The sequence below is a fragment of the Centroberyx affinis genome, unplaced genomic scaffold, assembly GCF_046629955.1.
Source record: "Centroberyx affinis isolate AG114_WGS23_722 - 3 ecotype Tasmania unplaced genomic scaffold, CSIRO-AGI_Caff_v1 ptg000116l_1, whole genome shotgun sequence".
Lineage (NCBI taxonomy): Eukaryota > Metazoa > Chordata > Actinopteri > Beryciformes > Berycidae > Centroberyx > Centroberyx affinis.
The window spans coordinates 227,898-252,538 of record NW_027278817.1 but is presented as its reverse complement, the minus strand read 5'-3'; the positions used below and the strand labels follow the sequence as shown (position 1 = coordinate 252,538).

The 24,641-nt window shown below is 44.6% G+C and overlaps 1 protein-coding gene across 3 annotated transcripts in view; it reads right to left on the bottom strand.

The window, feature by feature from the left end:
• med13a (mediator complex subunit 13a) overlaps positions 1-24,220 on the bottom strand; it is a 75,864-nt gene extending 51,644 nt beyond the window's left edge. For all 3 annotated transcript variants that reach the window (XM_071527765.1, XM_071527748.1, XM_071527757.1), the window contains exons 1-3: positions 23,637-24,220; positions 14,820-15,054; positions 2,369-2,537 (exon numbers count right to left, since the gene is read on the bottom strand). In XM_071527765.1, the coding sequence (XP_071383866.1) occupies positions 2,369-2,537; positions 14,820-15,054; positions 23,637-23,702 (470 nt within the window). In that variant the 5' untranslated portion in view covers positions 23,703-24,220. The remainder of the gene's footprint in view (positions 1-2,368; positions 2,538-14,819; positions 15,055-23,636) is intronic.
• Between the last annotated feature and the right edge of the window lie 421 nt (positions 24,221-24,641).

Here is a 24,641-nt window from a genome sequence, read left to right as displayed (position 1 = left end):
CAGCAAACACTGTTAGCTAATGATCCAGGAGTTAGCAGATCTGTGTGGAGAGTAGAGGGTGGGGGATGAGGGGTGGGGTCTTTTGCAGGCTAGCCTGAAGGACTGCTTTCTGGGCCGTTACCAGGACAAGTATCCCAGAATCAGCCTAACTGATGCCAGCCGTGAAACAACAGTACGGTTACACATATGTTTTTATTGGACAATAAAAGTGGGAAATTCCTGGAACTTTTAAATCCCTCCCCCTACGGCATCTGGAAGTGACTGAGGATGATGTCAGGTGTGAGCGCTGACATGAAAGGTAAGGCAGCCGTGTGGATGGAAGTCCCTGCAGGGCTGGACGCTCTCTGTGGCAGCCTCTGTAGGACAAACCTGAGCATCTCCATGGTGAGAAGACACACAGGGAGTAGAGCGGCTCTTGGTTGGCGGCTGGGCACAGACTTGGTGTCATGTACTTTGCATCGCTACCGCAACTCAAACAAAATGTCTCTTGGGGGTGGTGGGTTGTCTCGTGGAAATAAAAAAATAACATGGCGTGAGTCAATTTAATAATTGCAAACACCCCAACCATGCATCGATAACAGCAGAGGAAGTGTTTCACTGTCGGACCAGTTGGTCTGGGGGCGCTAGCAACATAAAAAAAACCCCCACAAAAACACAAAAGGGGTCTTGTGAATTTCCGTCACAGCTTTATGGCGCTTTGTTGTCGAAATCCCAGCGTGGCTGGGGCACAGCGGAACAAACCAAAGGGAGAGGAAAAACAACAACATCCTCGACGACAACTCAAATTCTGGGTGGCTGCACCACTATTTATAACCTGCCATGTCTGCTCCGTGACGGTGGAGGGGGACGGAGGGAGGGAGGGAGGGGGAGAGAGAGAGAGAGAGAGAGAGAGAGAGAGAGAGAGAGAGAGAGAGAGAGAGAGAGAGAGAGAGAGAGAGAGAGAGAGAGAGAGAGAGAGAGAGAGAGAGAGAGAGAGAAGAGAGAGAGAGAGAGAGAGAGAGAGAGAGAGAGAGAGAGAGAGAGAGAGAGAGAGAGAGAGAGAGACAGACAGACAGACAGACAGACAGAGAGTGACCTGTGAATTCCAGAGCTGAGGAAAGACCATTGTTTTGTTTTCCTTGACTGGGGCCCTCTGTGATCAGCCTACTGGGGAAAGAGAGGCAGTAGAATAGAAGGGATAAATACAGTAAAAAAAAAAAAGGAAGTGGCTTCCTCTTCTGCATTATTGTGTCTATTCATTTGTCCATTATTCTGCCAGTGGAGTGAAAATCATACTTGTCCTGAAGCTAAGAGGCAGTGTCTGTGTCAGGTCCTGAAAGACTCTGCACCAGAACTGGCAAACCCTCTGATCTGCTGCTCCACAGCCTGGTGATGATAACATCAACTAGACAGCAGATAGCGGAGCTCTGGCCATTTCTATCCTGGACAGAGCCACTGGCCTGCAAACAAACACATGCACATGTGTGTGCATGCGTGAACACACACACAAGATTATGTCGCTGCATGGCCCCATGGTCACCTGATTTCCTGGGGAATCTGGCAACAACACCAATGTTTTGCTGGGACAAAAACAATCACACACACACACACACACACACACACAAGTGCACACACACAGAGTAGAGCTGATAGTATCCACTCTACTAGCTGTCCAGACATACTAGCTGTCCAGACAGCATAAACACAGCACTCCCCTCCTTGTTTCTAGAGCTTTACATCAACTTTTTTTTTCTACTTTAGAGGCTGCTCTGCCAGCAAGAACCTCCCCAACTCCTCATCCAATTCTTCCCTGCAATTGTTACACACATGCATACATTTAATCTGCAATGTCTCACTTCACTAAATAACACTTAAAATAAAAAAATCCAAAAAGGGACAGGGGGGCCCTGAATAGGCACAGGGCTGCAGGACCTCTATTCTTGCTCTCAAACAGCAGGTGTGAAGTGTGGAGGGAGACGGTGCGAGGGAGGAAGAGCGTGGTGTCCGCGGGGGTACGTGGCGAGAGCCGCCGCGGTCGTTTTCTCCTCGCTGCCAGTGTCTCCATCTCTTATCAATAAACCCAGACGCCGACGGCAAGAAATCCAGCTCAGCAGATAGCAAAGAGGAGGTGGAGGACGGCTCAGCTGTACACAAACACACTTCCAGCAAGAGGAGAGATAGGAGGCGAACAGAGCTGGCACTCTGGCACTACAGCACCCCATTCAGCCTCTTTAAAACCCTGATATCACAGCTATAATATACTATACGATGTATGCTATTCGGTATAGGCCTCTGTCCAAAGCACCTTACACCACCGCGAACGCATACATTTCCACAGTGCAGCTTCAGGCGTAGGACGGAAAAGAGAAGATGAGGAGTGGCGACTCACCTCTTGTTGATGGGCTTCTCATCCTTCTCATAGGGTTTGACGAACCACTTGCCGATGCGGACGAAGCTGCGGTTCATGAGGCAGCGCTCCAGCAGGTTGTGGATGGCTTTGAACAGCAGCGTGCGACACTCGTAGGAGAGGCCGTTCTCCCACAGGCCGTCATCCTCGGCTGGAAGAGGAGGAGAGAGAAACAGGGATGAGGAGTGGGTTACTACTCTCTTATTAGTCTGTGCGCTGTTTTTATGAACCGGTAAGAAATGATCAAGGCCAACAAACAATGAATATCTTTCTTGCTCAAAACTCTGGTTACAATTACAATAAGCAAGAAATCGGTGACAAGCTGCAACCAGATTTGTGCAGGTTACCTTACCGAGGCTGTTGGTAGCCTAAAGTAGAGGCGTAGTAGCCTAAAATTGTTTAGGATTGTGCAGTCACTAATAAGAATGTTCTTGAACAGGCCTAATCAATCATCTGTTATTTAGGCCTATTTTTGACTGTGTGCAACATTGATCACTGTTATCAAACTAAAAGACAAATTTATGCGTGGGCCGAAGCTTTTGTCTTAGTATCTTAGTGGGAAAATGCCATCTTGAATGACTGTGTCAAGTAGCATGATGTAAACATTCCGATCCAACCCCGGGATTAGAACCCCAGACCCCTCAATGAAAGTCTCAAATCAGAGGTACTGTATCTCTGTATGCCGCAGCTATGCGCAGTGGGTTTTTCAGAACTTTTAGGGACCCCTGACCGAAAGACCAACCGTACCAACCGCCCAACAGAGTGAGTTATACTAGCTGCTGGTTGCAGCTAAAAACACTTTACTTCATTCATTCTCAACAGCTAACACCGCACATTCCCTGATACATTTTTTTTTAATGAAGATATTCTGATTAGAGAACATCATCATATTATAATGCTCCAAAGGAGTGAATTCAGAAGATTTGTGGCTTAAGTATGAAAGCAATGAGTACTGAATGGAGATGAACCAGCAGGTGGAAGTATTCTAACCCCCTGAGGAGAAAGCTCCATTAACACAAATGTACCCCAGGTTTCAACACACTGATCCAAAATGACACATACCAACCCTCTCTCTGTTTACACTTGACTATATACACACACACTCAGTGAAATCAGTCCTATATATATGACATTATGGCAATATACCCCTTGGCATTCTAACAAGTTGCATTCCCAGTCAGACAAGCCTTCTAACAAAAGGCAGATATAGCTGTGAGCTACTGTATAGACTGATAAGAAACAGATAATTTAGGTATGGCTCTTCCACATACAGGTTGCAATAATAATCACTGAAAACGAATCATGACATGGTTACTCTGTGGCAGGCAGATCAGCGTGACGAGGCATTTTCAAGAACTGCTAGCCAACACCAGACACCTGGATATAGAAATTGAAAATGCACATTTCCTGAAATGCAAAACAGTTAGTCATATCTAAAGTGACATCTGAAAATCATCAAATCGCACAAAGATTGCGAGGGGGGATGAAAATGCAAACGGGAGTGCACTCACTGAGAGAGACAGAGAGAGAGAAAGAGAGTGGAGTCAAGTAGAGACCTGCTGCTGCCCGCTGTTAGGCTGCGCAGGCTCCAGGTGCTTTCTGCGTCTCCACACGTCCAGTTTTAATACCGGGGTTTCTTTCTGGATCACATTCTGCACTGGCCTGAATGCTGCGCTAATCTCATTAACAGCCACTGCTCACATCTTACAGCACTTAAGCTCCTTTCAGTCAAGTCTCCGGCAAACATCTCCCCAAGAGTGCTGTCTCCGCCTCGGCCCAGATGAAATAAACACCGCATGCAAACCCGCCCTTCATGTCAGCTTGGCGTGCACCGGGGAGGCACGCGCCAGCGCAGATGCAAGTTAATCAAAATTTATTGAATTGTTAAGTGAACCCCTGGCTTGCTGTTGTAGTGGGAAGGTAGCTAAAGACGTTCTAAGTTTAGATGATTCCAAGGCTATCAAAATAGGAAATTACATTGATTTCCCTCCAAGCAACAGAGAGACACAATGGGCCCTGCCCTAGACTGGCAGGGCTGAAAAGCTTGTTTAAGGGAACGCTGAAAGCTTGTATGCTTTTCATGAGTTTAAGCAGGGAGCCAGCTGCGCTTCATGCACTTGCACAATTGCTAGAGAAACGTAGAAAAAAAGAGGAGCGGCAAATTTAACTTCAACAGCCTGACCAAAAAGCTCCTCCATGCACCCTGGAGTCAGGTTGACATTGTTCTTCCAACTTAAAAAAAACCTCCCTCAACCTCATCCAAAAAAAAAAAAAAAAAAAAAAAAAACATCACCGCCACCTCCACCACCATCAAATCCACTTTCAAATGCCACAGCCCTCCTGGACACAGCAAGCGGAGCTAGCCTTTAAAACCATTTCACATCCAGCCAAAGGAAAACAACCTCAGGCTAGCTGCCGAGTAAAGGGGGCTACGTGCCGGATGATTTAGAGAGCAACAAACTAATTCATCAGGTGCACACACGTATTCAGGGATAAGATCGGGAACACAGAAAAGCCGGGTAAAGGCAGGAAAAAGGAAGGAAAACAGTAATTTCCCATTAAAAATGAACAGCAGTTGGGGGGAAAAAAGAACACTAAATAAACAGCAGAGGGGAAAAAGCATTTAACTTTCTAGAAAGTGTGGAAATAATATGCATGGGAGCGAGAACGTTTCTCTCGGAGTCCGCTGAGTGATTTAGCAGCCGTTCAGGCCATCCCCACTCTGACATGGCAACGCAGAGGGCAAAAAGTCAACAAGAATAGAAAGCCAGCACGTTCAGGCACTGACAACAGATGAAGAGAAAGGACGGGGAGGGGGGGGATAGATGCAAACGCCCATGCTGAGGAGAGACAGATCAGTGCGACTGATAACACGTGTGGAGGGGAAGGGGGAAATGAGAGGAGAGGAGGAGGGCTCGAAACTATGGCAAGAGAGACAGAGAGCAACATGCATTTCGCGGTTGAGTCTGCAGTCCTACTTCAGTCCTTTGTTGATGATGGCTCTTCTGTAAAACTGACAGGAAGCCCCCTACACCTACTTCTACATAAACAGCCATGGAGATCCCATCTGCTTTCCTCTGTCGACAACACATCTGCCTCGGACGTCCTCCTCCTCCTCCCTGTCGCTTGTTCCTCCTCAGTCTCTCCCTCTAGCGCCGAGCAGCACTAAAACAGGCGTCTGGTTTACATCAAGTGTTCCCTAACGACCTCATGTCCCTCATGCAAGCCTGCTGCAGACAGAAGAAAAGCGTCACTCTCTCGCTTAAAGACAAAAACACAGCGGTGCAGACGAAAGCCAGCTTTTGCTGTCGGATGCAGACAAACTAACGTTCACTCACTAGAAAGACACAGCGATACAACGTTGAAAAAAATTGGGCCACTGAGGGGTTAAGGTGGGACACGGATGACAAGGGAAGGGCTGAGTTCTGTTGTCCTGGGACAGAGGGGAGTTGGCTTTGCAACTGTTATGAGAGGAATCCCCTCCACAAACCTCTCTGGATTCTATCTGCCACAGCTACAACTCCAGCATGGGTTCAGGAAAGAAAAACGGAGGAAAGCATTTGGAAATTAATCAGAACTGGGTCTCCAAACCCCCCCCAATGTTAATCACATCCCTGAACGCGGAGAGAGAACGTTACACACTCGCCTTCCCATAGTCCTTAGGGAGGCCCATTAGCATTCTTTATGGCACAAAGGCAAGAACAAAAGCCTTGGCTCTCAACATTACTCCATGCCACAGAAACATCTGACAGCTTCAAAAGCAGCCTCTTATGACATTCCACTAAATGGAAAACCACTTTCCACTTGTTGAAGAATTCCACTACTGAAACATGGGAAATACACAATCTATATAAATCTAAATTTAAAATGAAGAGGTGACCTTTTCAATAATAAAAATAATGTGACACTTGACCCCTGCAGGGAACTTCTCTTTTCTCTTGCCCCCCTCCACAGGGAGGTCAAAGGTCAGGGTCAGCTACAGAACAGCAGCACACCTGGAGCTGGTAGGGATTCATTGTCTTGCTCAAAGACACAATCTACTTAGCCACTAAGCCACCTTGCTGGCCACCCACTACTGCTACTTTGAGAAATTCTGGGCTGAAAAAAGTGAATACTAATACTGAGTGAATACTGAAACTATATGTTAAGGTGCAAAAGTGCAATAACAATTTTCCTGATACGAGAAAATTAATCCTGATTAAAAATTGTGATCACAATATTAAGCAAAATATTTGGAGCTACCATTTTTGCCATAATTGTGCAGCCCTAGTTACAGTCTAATATTGGGTAAGCCAAAGTCAAACAGGAGAAGTGTCTAGATTACACTTAATACATTCAGGACAAACCCTTAAGACAGTGGCTCAAAATCCCAGCTTGTTATCAGACATTGCTGTGTGTGTGTGTGTGTGTGTGGAGGGTGGGGCGTGGTGTGTGGTGGTCAGTGCACAGGGAGAAAGATGAGTGGCCTCATTTAGACACAGATTTATGGGCTCAGCTGATGGCTGCGACACTTTCATGTCTCTGCCTCCTGTGTAGCGGGCCCAAATGAGTTGACCTTTATAAGAGCTCTTACTCGGGTCCACGGCAGCTCTGTTAAGAACGCTTACAAGTCTCTCTCGCGTCCGCAACCGGCAAGCAAACACCTCGCGACACCGGAGAGCACAACAGCTTTTCCTATAGCCTCATGGTAAGGAGGGGATAAGATGCGGTGTCTGTTCCCTGCTTAGCCCGAAAAAGCCCTCGAAAACACTCGAACCCGCAAAATGGCACTCAAGGGGGCTTCTGCGGCCCGTACCACCATACGAGAAAGTTTAGGATTTTGGTAAAAAGCTGAGGAGGAATTTTTAGAGGTGGTCCCTCCAGTCGCTGGTCTCTGTGTACAAGCAATTAGAGCGGCAGTCGGTCATTAAACAGCAAGATTAATGCCTTGTGATCGCCGGTGCTCAGGGGGATTCTACCGAGCCTGGCCAGAAGGTTTTCTCCTCTCTTCCACTTCCTCCTCCTCTCCTTCCTCCCACTCTCCCTTATCTGCAAGGAAAGAGGGAGAACCAGTGGTGCTCCGTAAAGTCTCCATTACTAATTAATGAATATTTCCTGAGCAGAGAGGGAAAGAGAGATAGATAGAGAGGGAGAGAGAGAGACTGCACCCATGGGCCAGAGCTGCATGCATGGCTGAGTCCCTGCGCTGTGCCAGCCAATGGAGATCCATCAGAGAGGAGAGAGAGAGAATGAGAGGGAGATGGAGGAGGTGGAGGAGAGGAGGGGGGTTCACAGGCAGGAGATTAGCCCTGGAAAATGGATCCCCAAGCACAAAAGCCATCGCCCTCCTCCACTTCTTCCTCCTAAAAGCTGGTCCGGGTTTATCTATTCATCATTCTCGGCACTGCAAGCCTGAAACTTAGAACCATCTTAACAAAAAATTGCAAAAAAAACCCAACACGAATCGCCTCAAAATCCTGAGCCAAGGTTAACAGAGTGTATCAATGACTAATTATCTTTGATACACATCCACGGCCCCTCCGCGACCACAGCCAGCTGAAAAGGAAAGTGCAGTCCAAACAAACCTCCAGCGAAACCCAGCGTCTCTGGGGTTGTTTGGTAGCACTAGACCAGTATTAAAAATGGGAACGTGCAATTTGCAGAACAATACAAGATGATACTATATACAGCACGAACAGCGTTAATAATCCATTGAACTATCCGTCCATAGAGCAATGCTTTCTTCCCCTAGCTGCAGCAACACACTCCCATAATTATGTATGGGTTATAGATCTGGCAGATTTGGGATTTTTCTCCCCCCCAACCCAACTGCCAGATGCTGAAGCGTTATTCTTTTTTTTTAATTATTACTTTTTAAGATGAACATGAACATGAGATATCACCTGACTGATTAGGCCATCAAATCACAAAAAGAAAGTGTCTCAGCAAGAAAAGCAATTTCTTCATTCTTGCTCATTAGTTAAATTATATTATGAAACATAAAGATTATTTGTTAATTTGGTTGTTTTCCTTTTCCTGTTAGGCCTATAATATGTTGCTGAGAAGATGTGCACATACTAGAGGTTAATATTAGCCATTTAAATCATATAGAAAATTTCCATCCATTTGTTGTCTAATTCTATTGGTAAGAATCAAAGCATAACTCTATTTTTGGGACATGCTGCCACTCAAAGGGAGAATACAGCTGAATTTCAGCCTTGAAATATGTCATTCCCATCCCCCCTGCACTGTTTGGTCCGAGAACATTCACTGTTGTTCCAGACAAGAGAAAGGAGTTTGGCCCGCCCCCATCGCTCGTGATACAATACCAATGCACAGCTCTAAAGAGAATGGACTGTAAAAGATGGAAAGGGTGATAACGACAGTTGCCAGGAATATTTTCTAGGACAACGGTGCATATTCTGCTCTGTGACTGATGGCAATACTGCACACTATTGTAAAATAAATACCATGCTGGATATTAAGTAAGGCTCATTTGGATGTAAAAGCTCAAACAAAACATCACGATGAGTCTACAAAGTCAGTTTCCTATTGGTTTTCAGCCACGGCCACCGCTTCACAGACCGCAGTTTTCATCCTCCAGTTTGTAGCTGTTGGACAGAGTTGTTCCATGTTCACAAATACTGAACAGGCTGTCCAAGTCAATAACATTTATAAATTCAGAAAGTGAGTGGCATTTCTCCTTTAAGAATCCTTGCCTGGGGCGTCCTGTTGGCTCACTGGGCTACGGCGCATACAATGGCCTCATATCGTTGTGGGACTGACTCTGTCTCACAATCTTTTTTGCATGCCATCTCTCCTGTCACTCTCCAAGAAGGCAGTAATCCCATTAAAACAATCTTTAAAACTGTTGACTAAACTTGGATATTACAAGTGGAAGACCAGAAGCATAAAAGCAACCACTTAACTGTTGGCTTGACATTTTGCTGGAACAATATGGCTTTGTTATAGCCAAATATAATCCCACAGTTTCATTTTGTGAACATCAGTCAAGGCAAATAAATTAAGGCTTAAAAATTGTACAGGCAAGTCATGATAGTTTGTTTCTCAATGCAAGCAATGCTGATGGAAATAACCTGCAGCACCGATCGAATAAACATGACTTATTGATTATAATGCAATTCATGTTTTAAAATCATAGCTGTCATTGTCGGGCTGCCACCACTGAATTTGCAGTTTACCGTGTGCAACACATCAACATGTCACACGATAAATCTACTTGCCTGAGTCATTTTAAAGGGATACTTGTCAGTAACTGCAAGATACTTTATAACAGCCGCACTGTCAGAAGATCTTGCTTGCATTTCTAAATGCATTCTGATGTTCTGTGTCACACATATTTGGCAGCCGTTTCATCTGAAAGAGTTTTATTTTCGATTCAGAAATTGTTTCCTGCATTGATATGAGAAGGAAACTGTCTCATGATTTTTATGGAGAGCTGGAAACGGGTCTGTCCCTTTTCACTACAGGCTTGCCGCAGATCGATGCAAGCTCACGCCAAGGCTAGGAAAGGTGCAAGGCTCCCTGTGCCTCTCACAAACACACACACACACACACTCCCAAAGTGCCAACAACTTGTTTTTGCACATGCCGTTTTTTTCCAAGCAGTAAGTACTGACTAACATCTCAAATGCACAGACAGTCCAGGATAATACTAAATGTAATCTACTGGTGTAATATTTAACAAGGAATTACAGCGCAGGTGGAATAATATCAACACTCTGCTCCATTTGAAGATAACAAAGGATCAAATCTTTCACTTAGCCATACACTCAGTGTATAGCCAAACAAAAGCCAAAGCAAAATGTGTGGCCATCATTTCTGTGGAATATTTTAGGCAATCAAGATGCGTTTCAAGATAGATACAGATATTTTAGATGCTGTAGGAATTTGTTGACAAAAAAACAAATCTGTATTCTGCAGGTAGTGGTTCAAACAGAGCTTTAGATATGAGACTAGCTCATTAATTTTGAAGTGGTGGGATCTTCACAGTGGAAAGGAAAAGAAAAAAATAGGTTGACCTGCAAAAAAGTGAAAATTTTGCCCTGCACAGCCCCCACAGCCTACTGAAATATGCCCTTTGGAACTGGTTATTTCGCCCTGAGGTGCATAGCAGGGTTGTTTTGATTCCTGTCTTGATTCAAATAGGCACAGAGGAGAGTGGTCAGGCAAGAACAAAAAAAAATCCAAAGAACTTGGCAAAGCCAGAAAAATTCCAAGAATTACTGCATACCAGCAAAAACAACAATTGCCAGAAGATCGCTGTAGAAACAAGCTCAGAGTGCTGCTAAATTGAGCTTTTCTTCCCTCAATCATTGGATGGATCCCAAACAATGTGTTGATCATCAACTGGTGGAGGAGATGGACATTTCAAGTGCACTCCTCCTCCGCCCTCCCCCACCATCTCTCGCTCTCCCTCTCTCTCTCTAGAGATCTGACCCAACATCCAGTAATGAATGGATCTGTGTGCTGCTCAGTTCTGCTGCCCCAGGGAGAGCGGTGGAGATGGCTCACTCATAACACATTCTGGTCCACAGATGAAACTCGCTCTCCCTTTTAACCTTCTCCTTACAAACCAATAATCCAAGGGCCACCTTGTTTAAAGACAGGAATATGCAGGGATAGACATTCCATATACTTCCACGATAGAGACACCAAGATTAAACATTCGTGCAGATCAGAAGTTTCCGAATAGCCTCAACTTCTGTTTACTTTAGAGAGTTTTTCCCCTCCGGTTTTATCAGAAAGGGAAGAGATGCACGCGCACTCAGAGCTGAGCCCACAACTCTGGAGTCACCTGCAGTTGAGTAGCTCAGGAAGGAACGGTGAGGCTAGGAAACACCCAGGGGAGCACCATGGTGCCAGGCTGCCAGCAGTGGAGGCCCCAGTGGGACTTGGCAGGGCATGGGGAGGGGAGCCGCGGAGGGTGGGAAGAAGAGCCGGGGCAGACAAGTAGTAGGAACTCGAGAGAAACGCACCGCGGAGCAATTACCCTCGCAGACAGACATCCGTTCCTAATTTCTATGCAAAAAAAGATCAGTGGGTCTTTGAGGGGAGGAAAAGGCAGCCATTTATCTTTCGCTTTGGATGCCCCTGGTCAGGAGACTCCACCAGCTTTTCAGGGAAGCGGAGGACGAGGAGAGCATGGTATTTGCATAAGAATACATGCCTATGCGGTACCACAGCAAGGGGGGGCAAGCCGTTTAATTTAGCAATGGCGTTCGCTTGCTGGGAATAATTTCTGTGCATGGCCAAAAGAAGATTAGAATTGGTTTTCTCAAGTGTTGTGTTAGAAAGAGCAAGGCGGGTTTGTCCAACAGTGTAAAACAGGGGCTTGGTGGTTTGCTACCCTTGACACCAGCCCCCATCTAACAGCAACCACACACACACTCACCACCCTCACATCCCTTCAATGGTGATTAAGTGTCAGACGTTAAAAGATCCCTCAAGTTTTCCGCCCTTCACTACTCTCACTCTCCCTTCCCTCTCTCCAGCTCACTCCTTCTCTCCTCATCTCTCCGGAGAGAAGGGATTACTGGCACACTGGTATACAGAAATGGCACTTGCTCAAAATTAAAAGACTTTCACAGGCCGCTAATCTAATGAGGGTGGAAGGGGGTGGGGACGAGCAAGCGCCATTTCGGCTGCCGACATGAAAGGAAAAGAGCGGATTTTCATGTTTACCGCCAACATTGCACTAAAGACCAAAAAAAAAAAAAAGAGGCTGAAAACACAAGAAGAAAAGAAAGCTTTTTCAAATTCCCAAGACAGGCTAGGACCAAAGGCAAAAAAAAAAAATCCATCGAGCTGGTGGCAAAAAGAGCGTGGCGGTTAAAAGGCGACAACGGTTGTGACATTCCAGTTGAGTGCATGGGTTGGACCGGTCCTGCCACTGTCCGCACTGCCAGTGCTAGCTGGTGTTTGTCGATTCGCACCTCTTCTGTCGGAGCACCCAGGAGAGTGTACCCAATACAGCAGCCTGTCAATCATCGGCCGGGTTGTCTGGGGCTTCACACAGACACACAGAGTGGGGGGGTGGGGGGGTTGCTAGAACAGTGGTTCAATCCTGGCCCTCAGGAGCCAGAGTGCTGCTGGTTTTCTATCCTATTTGGTAGTTAATTGCATTCAGCTGGCATCTCAGGTGTAAAATACTTCCCGATTACATGGATAGAAAGAAAACCAGCAGGATTCTGGGTCTTGGGGACTAGGGTTGATAACTGCTAGAGGGCTGTGCGAGAGGCTAGCAGCGTCCATTCCCCAGGGAGAAACACAGGTTCAAAGCTAAGACCAACTAGGCAGAGGTCCTGACTCCCCCTCCACCTCCACCCCGACTGTGTTCTCAGGTCTCAGGACACACCATCCCGAGCAGACCGATCAGCAGCCACAGATGGAGGGTTGGAGGAGGGGGGGGGGGGCCTCTGGCTGACCTCAGATCCATCTAGAGAGGCTGCTCTGCTCCACTTCATTGGCAGCACCCCAGAGCAGCTCCGGGAGGGGGGGGGGGGGAACAGCTCGAGGAAGAGGAGGAGGGCATCTTCCATCAGAGAGAGAGAGAGAGGGGAGCAGCAGCTTCCAAAACAGGAAACACAGATTACAACACCGCCCAGCTGGGAAGCATTCACACCAAGACACAGTTGAGTCCCAGCGCAAAAACACACTGGAGGAACACGGGGCGAAGGGGGATGGTGGGCTATCTCATCAGGTGCTTGGGGTGCAAGTAGCAGTGATTATGTTAAGATGCGTCCTATAAGGGAATAGCTGTGCTGCACCATAGTGTTTCATTCAAAATTCGAAACAAGGCCTGTCGAGAAGTGTGCAAGAACATGATTCATCATTTTGTTTTCAAAAAACCTGGAAGGAGAATACGGCACAGATTTTCTGGTCAATATTCAATTATCTAATTTGTAGCCCCTGAAACACAAAAGGTATCACGTTTAATCTCCCCCAAAGCTGGTGTGAGAACACAGCAGTGACTCCAACAATTTCCAAATATAGATTCCCCATACCGCCCCCTCCTACTTGAAATGTAGCACACTCCATTAGAAGGTCTGAGCCAGGCTCTTCAGGTTATTACCAGGACCCGTTAGGCCTGAATGAGCTGCCCATCGCAGCCTTTAGCTCCCATTTTGAGTCCACTTCAGGCACAATGTCCCATAATGAAGGAGGGCCACAGACCGGCTGTGCGTGGCTTAGACTCCAGAGTTCAATCTCCATGGCAGAGAGCATGAATAAAGATGGCCTCCTCCATCCTCTACCACTAATGTTACTGTTGCTGAAGAGGGAAATGGAGAAAATAGAGCGGGGGAGGAGGCAAGTGCGCAGGACCTCGGTGATGCGTTTGCATCGTTTCTGCATGGTTGCTCCTGCATATTTCGTTTTTCACTGAAGTTATGAGAGGGGGGAGCTCAGTTTCTTATACCTTCTGCCTTTCTTGTTTGTCCTTTGCAGAATGGCAAGATGTGACATCAGCGTACTTGTTCTACCTCACCAGTGCAAACTGTAGGGTGCCACTTTGTCTGCTGCAGGGCAGGAGTCACTTGTGATATGATAACACACACTCACAGTCTTTCAAACACACACAAACAGGAAGGGAAGTGTGGTGCCCAGTGTCTCCAGGGAAAGGGAGTTGCCCTACAGGTGTTGGCAGTACCAGCCAGCCTGGCTAGCTCATCATTCAGCCAGAGGGTAAGGGGGGCATTTGGGAGGCATCAGATTACATAGACTTTAACACCTCCCTGGAGCTCTCACTTACAGGGAATCTCCCCAGTGTCTGCCTGACAATCAAGCAGTGAAAATGTATTATTTTTCATTGTACAACCAATAACCTATCTTGACAGGGAGATCTACTATGTTCAAGTGCCTCCTTCACAAAAGCGGCGTGCCCTCGACATTCCCTATTATCTTTTACAGCCATCACTCTTTTAACTGTCTCTATAACCTTGAGTGAACGCTACAAAAGGTGCATTGGAAGGATAGGTGAATTCCATATTCATAGACTCTTTTTCTTGCCAGAGTGCCAAGGGACAACTGAGAGACATAGAATCTGCATAGAAATGCGCTGAAGGCTATTAAATCCTGTCACAGAGAATACAGGCTTATATGTTAACTCTCCTTTAATCATCCCATATGCCATTACAACTCAAAACAATATAATTGGGCTTTGTGACTACTCATGGGCAGCAGGGTGGCCTAGTAGAGACTTTCTTCAACCAGAGGACCTGCCTGTGTCAGAAAGCATCCACCTTGCTGAAGTGTCCTTGAACGAGTCACTGAATCCCTACTAGCTCCAGGGCTGCTTTACTGTAGCTGACCCTGACCTCTCACTTCTATGGTGGGGGAAAGCATAAAGAGAATTCACCTGTAGGGATCAATAAAGTATCTGCTGTTTTTATTAAAATGACATGCCCTTATGTATGTGCCGTGGGGCCCCTACCTGTAAGCTCGTGGTGGATGAGGTCAGCAAAGTTGGGGTCGTCCCCCCACCAGAAGAGCCACAGCTCCCTCCGGCCCAGCCGCTGACTCCGCCGCCATACGCTTAGCACGTCGGCCTTCAGGCAGCGGCTGAAGCTGCATAGGATGGGGTCCTCCTCCGTCACCGGGAAGAGGATGGGCGCAGAGGTGGGGCCCTGCCACACATACCTCTTCCATTTGATCCCCGTCAGGTCAGCCTGCAATACAAGGGAGGGAGAAGGGAGAGAGAGAGAGTGTGAGTGTGCAAGTCGCTGCTTCAGGAGCCACTCAGCACCTGGGAGTAAACATGTGCTGAGCAGAGTTTAAAGAGCAGGTATTAATCCTCTTTTATGGAGCAGTTCACCCACCAACCACTTATGACAAGAATGAAGACAACCAGGCAGCCAGAAGCGGAGAAAAGAAGAGCAAAGAGGGAGAGAAATGGGAGGAATGATTGAAAGATGGAAAGATACAAAGAAAGATGACAAGAAAATGGGGCACCATTGTGTGCTGATACAAAAGAAAAATGCCCCCCACAAAATGTGACATTTGTTTGTTTTTGCCAAAAAACTGTGTACTTATGCTTTAGGTGCTTTCAATATCATCATGAACAACATGTTCAAAACACAAATAGAAAAAAAAACTAATGCTGGTAAATGTGGTCTCACCACCTTAATCCTCATTAATGGTGAGTGCTGGGGGTGGGGTGGGGGGGGGGGGGTGCTTTGCCTTTCTATAAACGCTGTCTGGCTTTTATAGAGAGAACAAAACACACAGGAAAAAGCCTCATAGGCAGTAAATCACTGGCGGGGTTATTAAGTGTTAAAGCAGGAACATTACGCTCCGCTGCTAGCTAGCACTGCTGCTTATCACCCAAGCACCGACAGGCTAACCATGTCTGCCTAAACACACACACACACAAGCAACACAAACCATCACAAAATACACACACACCATGCCTTAGGCCTACATCCCTATTTCCGCCGGCAATCTTGGTCCTCTATCTATCCTTGTAGACATTTTAAGTAATCTGTAAGTACATGGACTGCTCATTTTCTTGCCGTTAAGTTCTATTCCGTTCAGGCTGACTTGGCAAGCTGTCGCTCTGTACATTGAACCAATTAATCCATTACAATTCAGGGGATATCTTAAATCAAGTGGAGAGGCACTGAGCCTGAGCGAGTGATTACCCATGGTCGTGGCGAAGCAGTGGTCTTTCGCCTGGCTACGGATAAGCTGGGAGATTTGCGGTGTTAGTGGTGGTGGTGGTAGTGGGGGTGGGGGTGGGTTAGGGATTGTCAAAACAGAGCATTCTGTGGTGTCAACTGGAGCGGAGCTGGATCACAACAACAAGTTAGTTAGCCATTAGACGCAGTGGGCACACACAGGCCAGCCAGTGTACACCGCATGGAGAAATCATACACAATTTAAAGTTCAAAATATATTTTTCCCTGCATTATGACTACTGTGCCAGTCCAAACAATACACCACAACACTATCAGTAATTAGAAAGCATATGTTTCATTTGTTCCTCTGAGCTAAGCTGAAGTTTTACAGTGAATGGCAAGCATACAAAAGCATATGCTGGCATTGTAGTCTCACTATTATTTATCTAGTCATCAGGGTGCATGATCAAAAAAATCATGAACTTTGTTGAACAATCTGGCTCCTCAGGAATTCAAAAGCTGTTCCACATGCAGAGGATAAATTCCTACTGTTAAATTCGAGGTGTAAACGGAAGAGCTGAGCTTGTGTGTAACAACTGGGCTACAGCATCTTGGCTACTCCTTCCTGCGGGAGTGTGTGAAGTGGTACATTACACCTGCATCTTGCAAGGAAACATCTGTGCACACAATGCAAAGAGGGGGGGTGAGGACAACGGTTAAGTGTGAAACCAGATCATAAGCAATACGAATAAGCAATTGGCTAGAGATCACGCCCCTCATTGCCCTGACCATCACCAGTCCCCAGTGGTATTGCGCGTTAGACTCACTCTATAAAGCGTTTGGTTTGTAAGTGCTCTACAGTTTCTACAATAGCCCTCTCCTCCTCAAAGATATCGGTTTCACACTTGTAGACACAATTATCTGCTGCAAACAGACAGCCAGGCATCAAGCCTGTGGCAGGGCATCAAGATTTGGCTAGCCTTGGTGTGCATTACATGGCTCCAGTTCAAATAAGCAAATGTTTACGCAACTGTTGACCTTCTATAGCCAATTCAGCACATAATTGTTTCATGCAAAATTTACTTGTTAGCCTAAAAACACTCTCTCAGGGTTGTGACTCACCAATAGCAAGTGTAATACTGTCTGCAGGAGTGGATAAATTAGTTTTCAATCTTGTCAAGAAAAAACAAATCTGCTTTGGTTGTCTGGGATATCCCTCATGAAATCAGTTCATGTTTTGTGGTAGCCCTAAAGTCTTCTAACACCACCTAACAGTTATTACAAGGAGCATGTGCACCGAGCTGCCCATTATAGGCCAAATCTAATGGAGCAATGCATAAAAGAGGATACAGTAGATGTTACTTTTGATACTTTATGTCGAGTTAGGCTGCATTTTCTTACATTTTAGACTTAATTAAGACACATCAGAAACACTTCCATATAATCAAAGAGGGTTAAAAGGCCTCTCTGCCTAATCATATGATGTCTTTTTCATTTGCCTATAAAAAGGTTTTGTTTACAAAAAATACAGAGTCAAACTGCTCTCTCCAACGAAATACAATTTGAGTGCAGAAATAAATTCTTTGTAACTACCTGAACAAAATCATACAGGCTGTCTGTTTTGCTGTTGTGTAACTGGTGTATAGTGTTACGCAGGTTATTCCAAAAAGCATTGCAAAGCCATACAGCATTCTCTCAAATACAACTCATTGCAGTTCAATGTGTGGTCAGGAGTAAGGATGGGAGGATATAAGATTTTATCTTTTATCGCAATAAAACCACTCAAGATAATTTTATCTTGGTGCATTTCCATTATCGGGTTAATTGTGAATATCCTCACATGAGCGTGAATATCCTCACGAGTGACTTGAAAAATCTGTCTAGCTCACTAACATACAAGTTATTCATTTACTGTGCATTTACAACACATAACTAATTGAACCATGTGAATGCTTGGATATCAGTTTGTTTTTCACTAAAAAAGATGTTCACAAAAAAAAGATATGTGTCCTATGATGCAATAAAAATATTTGTTTCTTAACACAATGTAAGGTAAAGTGATTCCGGTATGTTTTAGTGCCATTTTAAGAGTTTTAAGCATATTTGGATGATTATCGGGATAATATCGTGAATCGCAATTATTTTGGCCAGGATAATCATGACATGAAATTTTCGTATCGTCCCATGCCTAGTCAGGAGAAGGTTAAATTGACAGTCAGCCTGCTATCTAGAGACTTCTAACATGGTAAGCGGAGAAAACACTGATGTGCTTGTTATTATCTCTGTTTGCTACAGTACCACTGTACACGGGGGTCAAGTTGAACCAACTGACCACTTCCTGTGGGCACCACAAGTTTAGCCCGTTTCATTTCTGGGATTTACCTGCTAGCAGTCACAGCTAAAATGCTAAAATACTGATTAAAATGCTTGTGTGGTGTTAAGGTATGAATGGAATACAATAGCCTACAGAAGCAGAAGGCTAGGCTTTTCAGCTTACATTACAGTTCTATTAGTCACCTATTTGCTTTTTGTGAGTATTTCTTGTTACCATCAGGATGTTTGTATTTGTATCAATGCTGCAGTTTCTCTGCCAAGTAGGCAACTGAATACATTACGGTTCTTTGCCCTCAAAATATGCAGTCAAAAAAACCCCACATGCATTAGGCTATAGCAATTGTGGCGCAGGAAAAAAGTGCAACCAAAAACCCTGCGTTACACTCTGTGGCAATTATTCTCAGTTAATGATCAATGATTTATTCGGTTATTACATGTATTTTACCATTGTACACCTATATCCAATATCTCTGTCCTTAATATCCAACACTGCTCTCATTGTCAATAGCCAGACACCATGTTATCAAACTGTGTCAGCAAATTGTGTTAGCATTACTCATTATAATAAAAAATGATCACTATGCAGATGCATAACATGCAACACTGTTACTTCAAAGACAAACTTGCGTGACTAATGTTATCGGCATTGTTTTATCTCAACTTTGCAGGCCTTCATTGTTGCAATTAAAACATTATGTCATATTTTAAAGATACATCCTCATATAGAATGTGGAAATATTGTTATATGAAATACATGCTACACTGCAAACTCCTAAGTGCTATTAGTGGAACAATGTAATCTGAAGCCTTGGCTTGCATCTTCAGTGAAAAGACATATAGCCTACAAAACACTCAACTTCGTCATTACTCATGAGTACAAAGTTAGTAGAAAGGCTGCACTGTAGACTAGGGATGTACAAAAGTTTGTGACACAAAATTTTGCTACACATAAATTTGATGATAAGCATCTTCGAGTTGAAAACACTCATCACGTCATCAAACTTCCACAGAGCCCAGCTGAACTCACAACTGTAAACATGTGACAAGGAGGATTCAGGCAAATCTGAAATTGAGGTCGCACCATCAAGTTTTAAAAGGACTACACCGACTTTGTCGTCAGCTGGATTGTTAGCCAATCTTAAAAGGCATGCAACTAAACCTACCAGGTTTGTTTAGGAGACTGGTAAAAGAAACAAAAAAAAGATGCACTCTTTGAAACTCCTCTCAATGCCAGAAGATCTCTCTTCCCGCGAGAGTTTGACATTAACTTAGTTTTGTTTACGCATGAAGATGGAGACTTTGTTTTCAGAAGTTAGGAATCTACAGGCCATAGAATGAAAAACAATGCCAACTTTGGATTACTAAAAGGTCTATCCTCATACTTCGGACAATGCTCTCAATGTCACCTACAATTACTTAACATACTGTACGCTAAAACATTAGCATGCACACTGGACAGAGCTATCCACTGGTGACAGAGATGATTTTGGCGCCAATCCTCTCATCAGACATTGGGTAAGGTGACCAAATGGACCAAACTCCCAGAAGTCGGTGTATTCTTTTAACTGTGCTGTGTGGTAACATTTTGGATTTCCAGTTAAGGCGGAAAATGGCATCAAGACAACTGACAAGACAAAGACTGTTTGCAGGCATTGTAAGAGAGCCTTGCTTGGCAGGTAACACTAGCAACATGCTGCACCATGTACAACCACATCACAATGAAAAACTCCAGTCACCAGTACATGGTTAAATGCTGTTTGAGTCTTAAATATGGTCTCAGAGGTCTTACAAATGTAGCTGTTTCACTTTGTACTACTTTTCTAGCAAGAAATTTCCCTGGTTGCACAGATGTACAGTACACTGTTTTTTGTTTGTTTTTTTTTACTCTTTGGGCTTATTTGAGGATGAACTGACATAAAAAATGTCTTAAAAAGTTTTAAATCTAACTTACAGAAACCTGAAGTCACTTCTGTTTTATGTTTGTTTTCTGTCAAAAAAGGGGATTATTTCAGTCAGAATTGTCAGATTCTGCTCAATATATCATGATTATATTGAACCGTGAACCCAATATCGTGTATCAAACTGAACCGTGAGCTAAATGTATCATTACATCCCTGCTGTAGACTAAAGTATATAATCTCCAGTCCTGACATTTTCTTGAGCTGTAAGAGGCATGGCTGGAACAGCCCCTCTGTCAAAGATTGGACACGTCAGTGCTCCATTCCTCATCAATAATATCCAAGAGGCAGATTGCTCTATCAAGGATAAATGTGCCTTCTGCAGTTGTTCTGTCTGTCCTTTCAAAATAAATTAGTGGCAGCCTGTGTGCACAAAGAGAGAGTGCCAAGGATATCTGTCTATTTCCTTCCAACTTTCATGCTTTCCTATGCATGTGTGTTGCACATGCAAGCTGTGTGCATGTGCGGGTGTGTGTGTGTGTGTGTTTGTGTGTCACACACTGCTGCATTGTCTGCACAGTTTTTCCGCTGTCTATCTTAGTAAATGCTCAGGTATGTGGGCAACTGCTTACAAATTGTCCCAGCAGGGAAAGCAATGCAGGTCATGAGAAGTTTTCTTTTTCAGATGCCAAGGCCAAAAATCACACTGCTGGATTCGGGGGGAATCTAAGGCCAAAGCCATTTGGCGCGGGGAGGAAGTTTTCTTAAGGCGGTGCGTATTTGGGGGTTATGACCCCTGCTTTTGCCAGCTGCTCACCTTCCCTCTGGCCACTTAGGGTTCTCAGTCTCGGTGGAAAGCACTGTGTTCAAACAGCTGCCTTCCTGCCTTTCAAGTTATGAGACAAGCAACAGGTGAAGCTGCTCAAATCATCTCGCAGATGCTCCCCCAGTACCAACTCTCTGTCACACTCCTCCCTCTATTAAAAAAGACTGTCATGGGGCAAACATGAAACTAACAAGTGTCTGTTTGCATTTTTAGTCCAGGAGATGCAAATTCTATTGGTTTCATTTGCTCTGCTTTTTGCACAGCACCTGTCACTGCACTGTATGGCTTTTAATCCCATCACGACCCAAAGATTTTGCTAAGTAGATGCTGACAAGGTTAGAACCTAGTCTGACAATAAAATGGCATGGCAGCTCAAACTACCAATTTCAGGAAAAGTCAGCGTCATAGATACATAATAACTGAACTTACACTCTGGGGTAATTCCAGCAAAACCTTTTGAATACAAAACAAAATTATGCTACAAGTACGAACTACCAAACTCCAGAGAGAGAAGACCACTGAAAAATGAAGGGAAAAAAGTACCACAATGTGTTCACATTCTTTCACCATAAAACCACAAAGTGGAGTCTGTTCAGCAAGTGAGTCATAACAGCAGTGGTGTTGTGCTTAGTCTCAGTGTGCAGGAAAATGTCAGTCAGACAGGCACAGCGCTACAACTACCAGCCCTTACCTCGCCTGTCCACTGTAGCCTACGCTGCCTTCAAATGCTGTCGTAAACATTGTAATTACGAGTTCAGCACACATCGACCCAACTGAGTGGTACTGGGAGAGTGGGGATTTCTATGATAAAATGCGGGGGGGAGCACGGAAACTGTGTCAACAATATATGGTAATGGCACTGTATTTTATCGCTGTGTTATTACATGGAATTCTATGTTTCTAAACTTTGTATTGATGCATGTCTATTTTCTCTCATATTTTAACTTTTAGTTGCAATTTTGTGCATATATTAATCAAAACATCAATTACATGCCCTTTTGCACATTGTGTCCTCTTCATTCTGCCACTGCAGCACAAAGTACTTCTGTGCCACTTAATTTGCAACAATAACCACCAAAATCATACTTTTGTGGCAGGCAACATTTTGTTATTATTTCTGACCACAGACACTTGAATGCTTGACGAATCGCATTTAACTTCCGATCTCGAAGATGGGAGCTTACGAAGAGCCCATGAAGGTAGCATTACACTTCTCAGCTAACCTACAAGTCTTCGACTCGATACTGTAGCTAAGCCTGCTGACAAGCCAATTAACTGCAACAACAAACATCCACAGACCATGTTCACGATTATCCAGCCAGGGAAGGAACTGTACACTCAAGGAACACCTTTACATTTGTTGCGGTGTCTTGTTTTGTGCACCACGCAGAGGATGCTCACTGCTCTATTTATTTGACAAGGGATAAAGAAGACGTGTGAACTTCTCCGGGTGGGGAGAAGCACAACCACAACTATTTAGGATAACTTTAACTGGCTGCAACTGACAACACTTACAGCATCATATATGAGAAGATCCAAATGAACTCTGATATGACAGAGAAACAATTTACATGTGACATCCCAACTTATAGGCTTTGCTGACCCGTGACTATTAAAGATATGTCGCTACCTAGATGGTTGTAATGCCCAGGAATGCATGCCAGATATTATATAATCAGCCCGGGGCCTGTGCCCTAGTTGGTGTGAGTACTAGAAATTGAAGTTCCTAATAAACAACGAGATCAGCGACTGACAAACAAGATGATAACATATTACATATATAATGTGCGCTTGCAAAAGCGGAACAAAAAGTATTATCGTTACCCCAAACAGCTTGTAACCTACCAGCTGCCTGCAAACGAGCTTTCTTGGCAAGATATAACAAGCGTGCTAGTATTGACAAGCTGGCTAAGTTGAGCACTGACATTCGTTCCTGCAGGAGTATTCAGTGTTTTTACACAAGCCAGCAAATGCACAATGGTTATTCATCCTAACTTAGCGATATGCCGCTGCAGAATGAAGTGCAGGAGCAAGTGTTTGGTTGACGGGTCACCACTTGATAAGCGAAAACATACTGTGAAATATAATGGACGCGAGATAACAAGTTAATAATAAACAAGGCGTTGAGGCGAAGTGAGAAAGTGCTACAACAACCAACTCATTGGGAAACACTGTTGTGCTGAAACGGCATTTGGCAGTAAAATGCACAACGCTTATTTCCGTGCTAACCAGTGATATGTTGCTGTCTCTGCGCTGCGAAATGAAGTAAATGAAGCTTAACAAGCGAGTAACGTTAACCGTAACTGTTTGGTCTGCGAGTCGAACAAATTTGGAAACGTGATGGAAATGTGATAATAATACACACGGCACTGCGACTAGGTGAGAAAGTGCTAAAACAAGGCTACAGTGTAACGTTAGTGAACTGGGATACATTGTTGTCCTGAAATGATGTCAGCTAGACAGGGCCGTAAGCCTAGCTAAGCTACTATCAACTGATGCCTGTGTGGCTAACGTTAGCTTAGCCCCTGTTCAGCTAGTTAAAAATGGCTGCTTTCCTTTAGTTTTAAATCTCTTACCAGACAGAATAGATTGGAATGGCAATCCTCCAAGCTGGCCCCGTTTGGTACAAAACAAGAACTCATCCTTTTTCACTGCGAGATCCAACTCTCCATCATTTCACTTCCCGGGAAATAAAGAACAATTTGCGGATTCGTGTTTTCAAAGATGTGCAGGCTTAATCAACGAGAAATATTTTTTGTAACATTTGGCTGGAGGATAGTTAATTCAACAACCTTCCGATTGCAGTTCCCCCGTCAAAGATAAAAGCGGATAACAGAGACCGTGCGATCTCTATTTCGGCATCTCAAAAGCACACGGGAAAAACAAATTAAAGGAAGCGAAAAATGTTCATAAAACAAAAAGAAAAGGAGAGCAAAGAAGCAACTCTCCCCCTCCCCCTTAGCCCTAAAACGGTCTCTGCTAAAAAAAAAAATAAAAACGTCCCGTCTTACTCCTCCATCGCAAAATTCAATCTAAAAACGAAATGCATCCTGTAAAAACCTATCGAAATCTGGCATCGGCCTATATTTTTGCGGTTATTTCGACCATTATTTCAGCCTCGGTTCCTGTTGGTTTCCATTTGAATTCATGGATTCCTTTCTTTAATGGCGGCCACAGGGACAACTCTGCCTTCCACAGCCTATTGGCTCATTCGTGGTCAAAGCTGCGTCAAGCTAGCCAGCGACAGACCGAACAACACCGGAAAATATGCGGTTTTGCCGTGAAAATAAAGGCGTAGAATTTGACACTTTATGGCTACGAATTTATACTGTGAACAGGGCTTGTGGAAAAAACAGAGCAGTTGTATTTTAATTCACTGCAGAACCCCCTTAAACAAACTGTGTATTTTCTCTTTGGTACTTTGTGTCACTCCATAAACGTTCCGACTCATGAGCGTCAATAAGGGTTTTATTTTGAAAGTCTTGGCCAGAAGTGCTGTGTTATATTCTGGCTAGCTTGACACTGTCGTGGTCATGAGGGCTGTAATAACACAAGACTGATAGGTATTGCCGCTAGGCCAG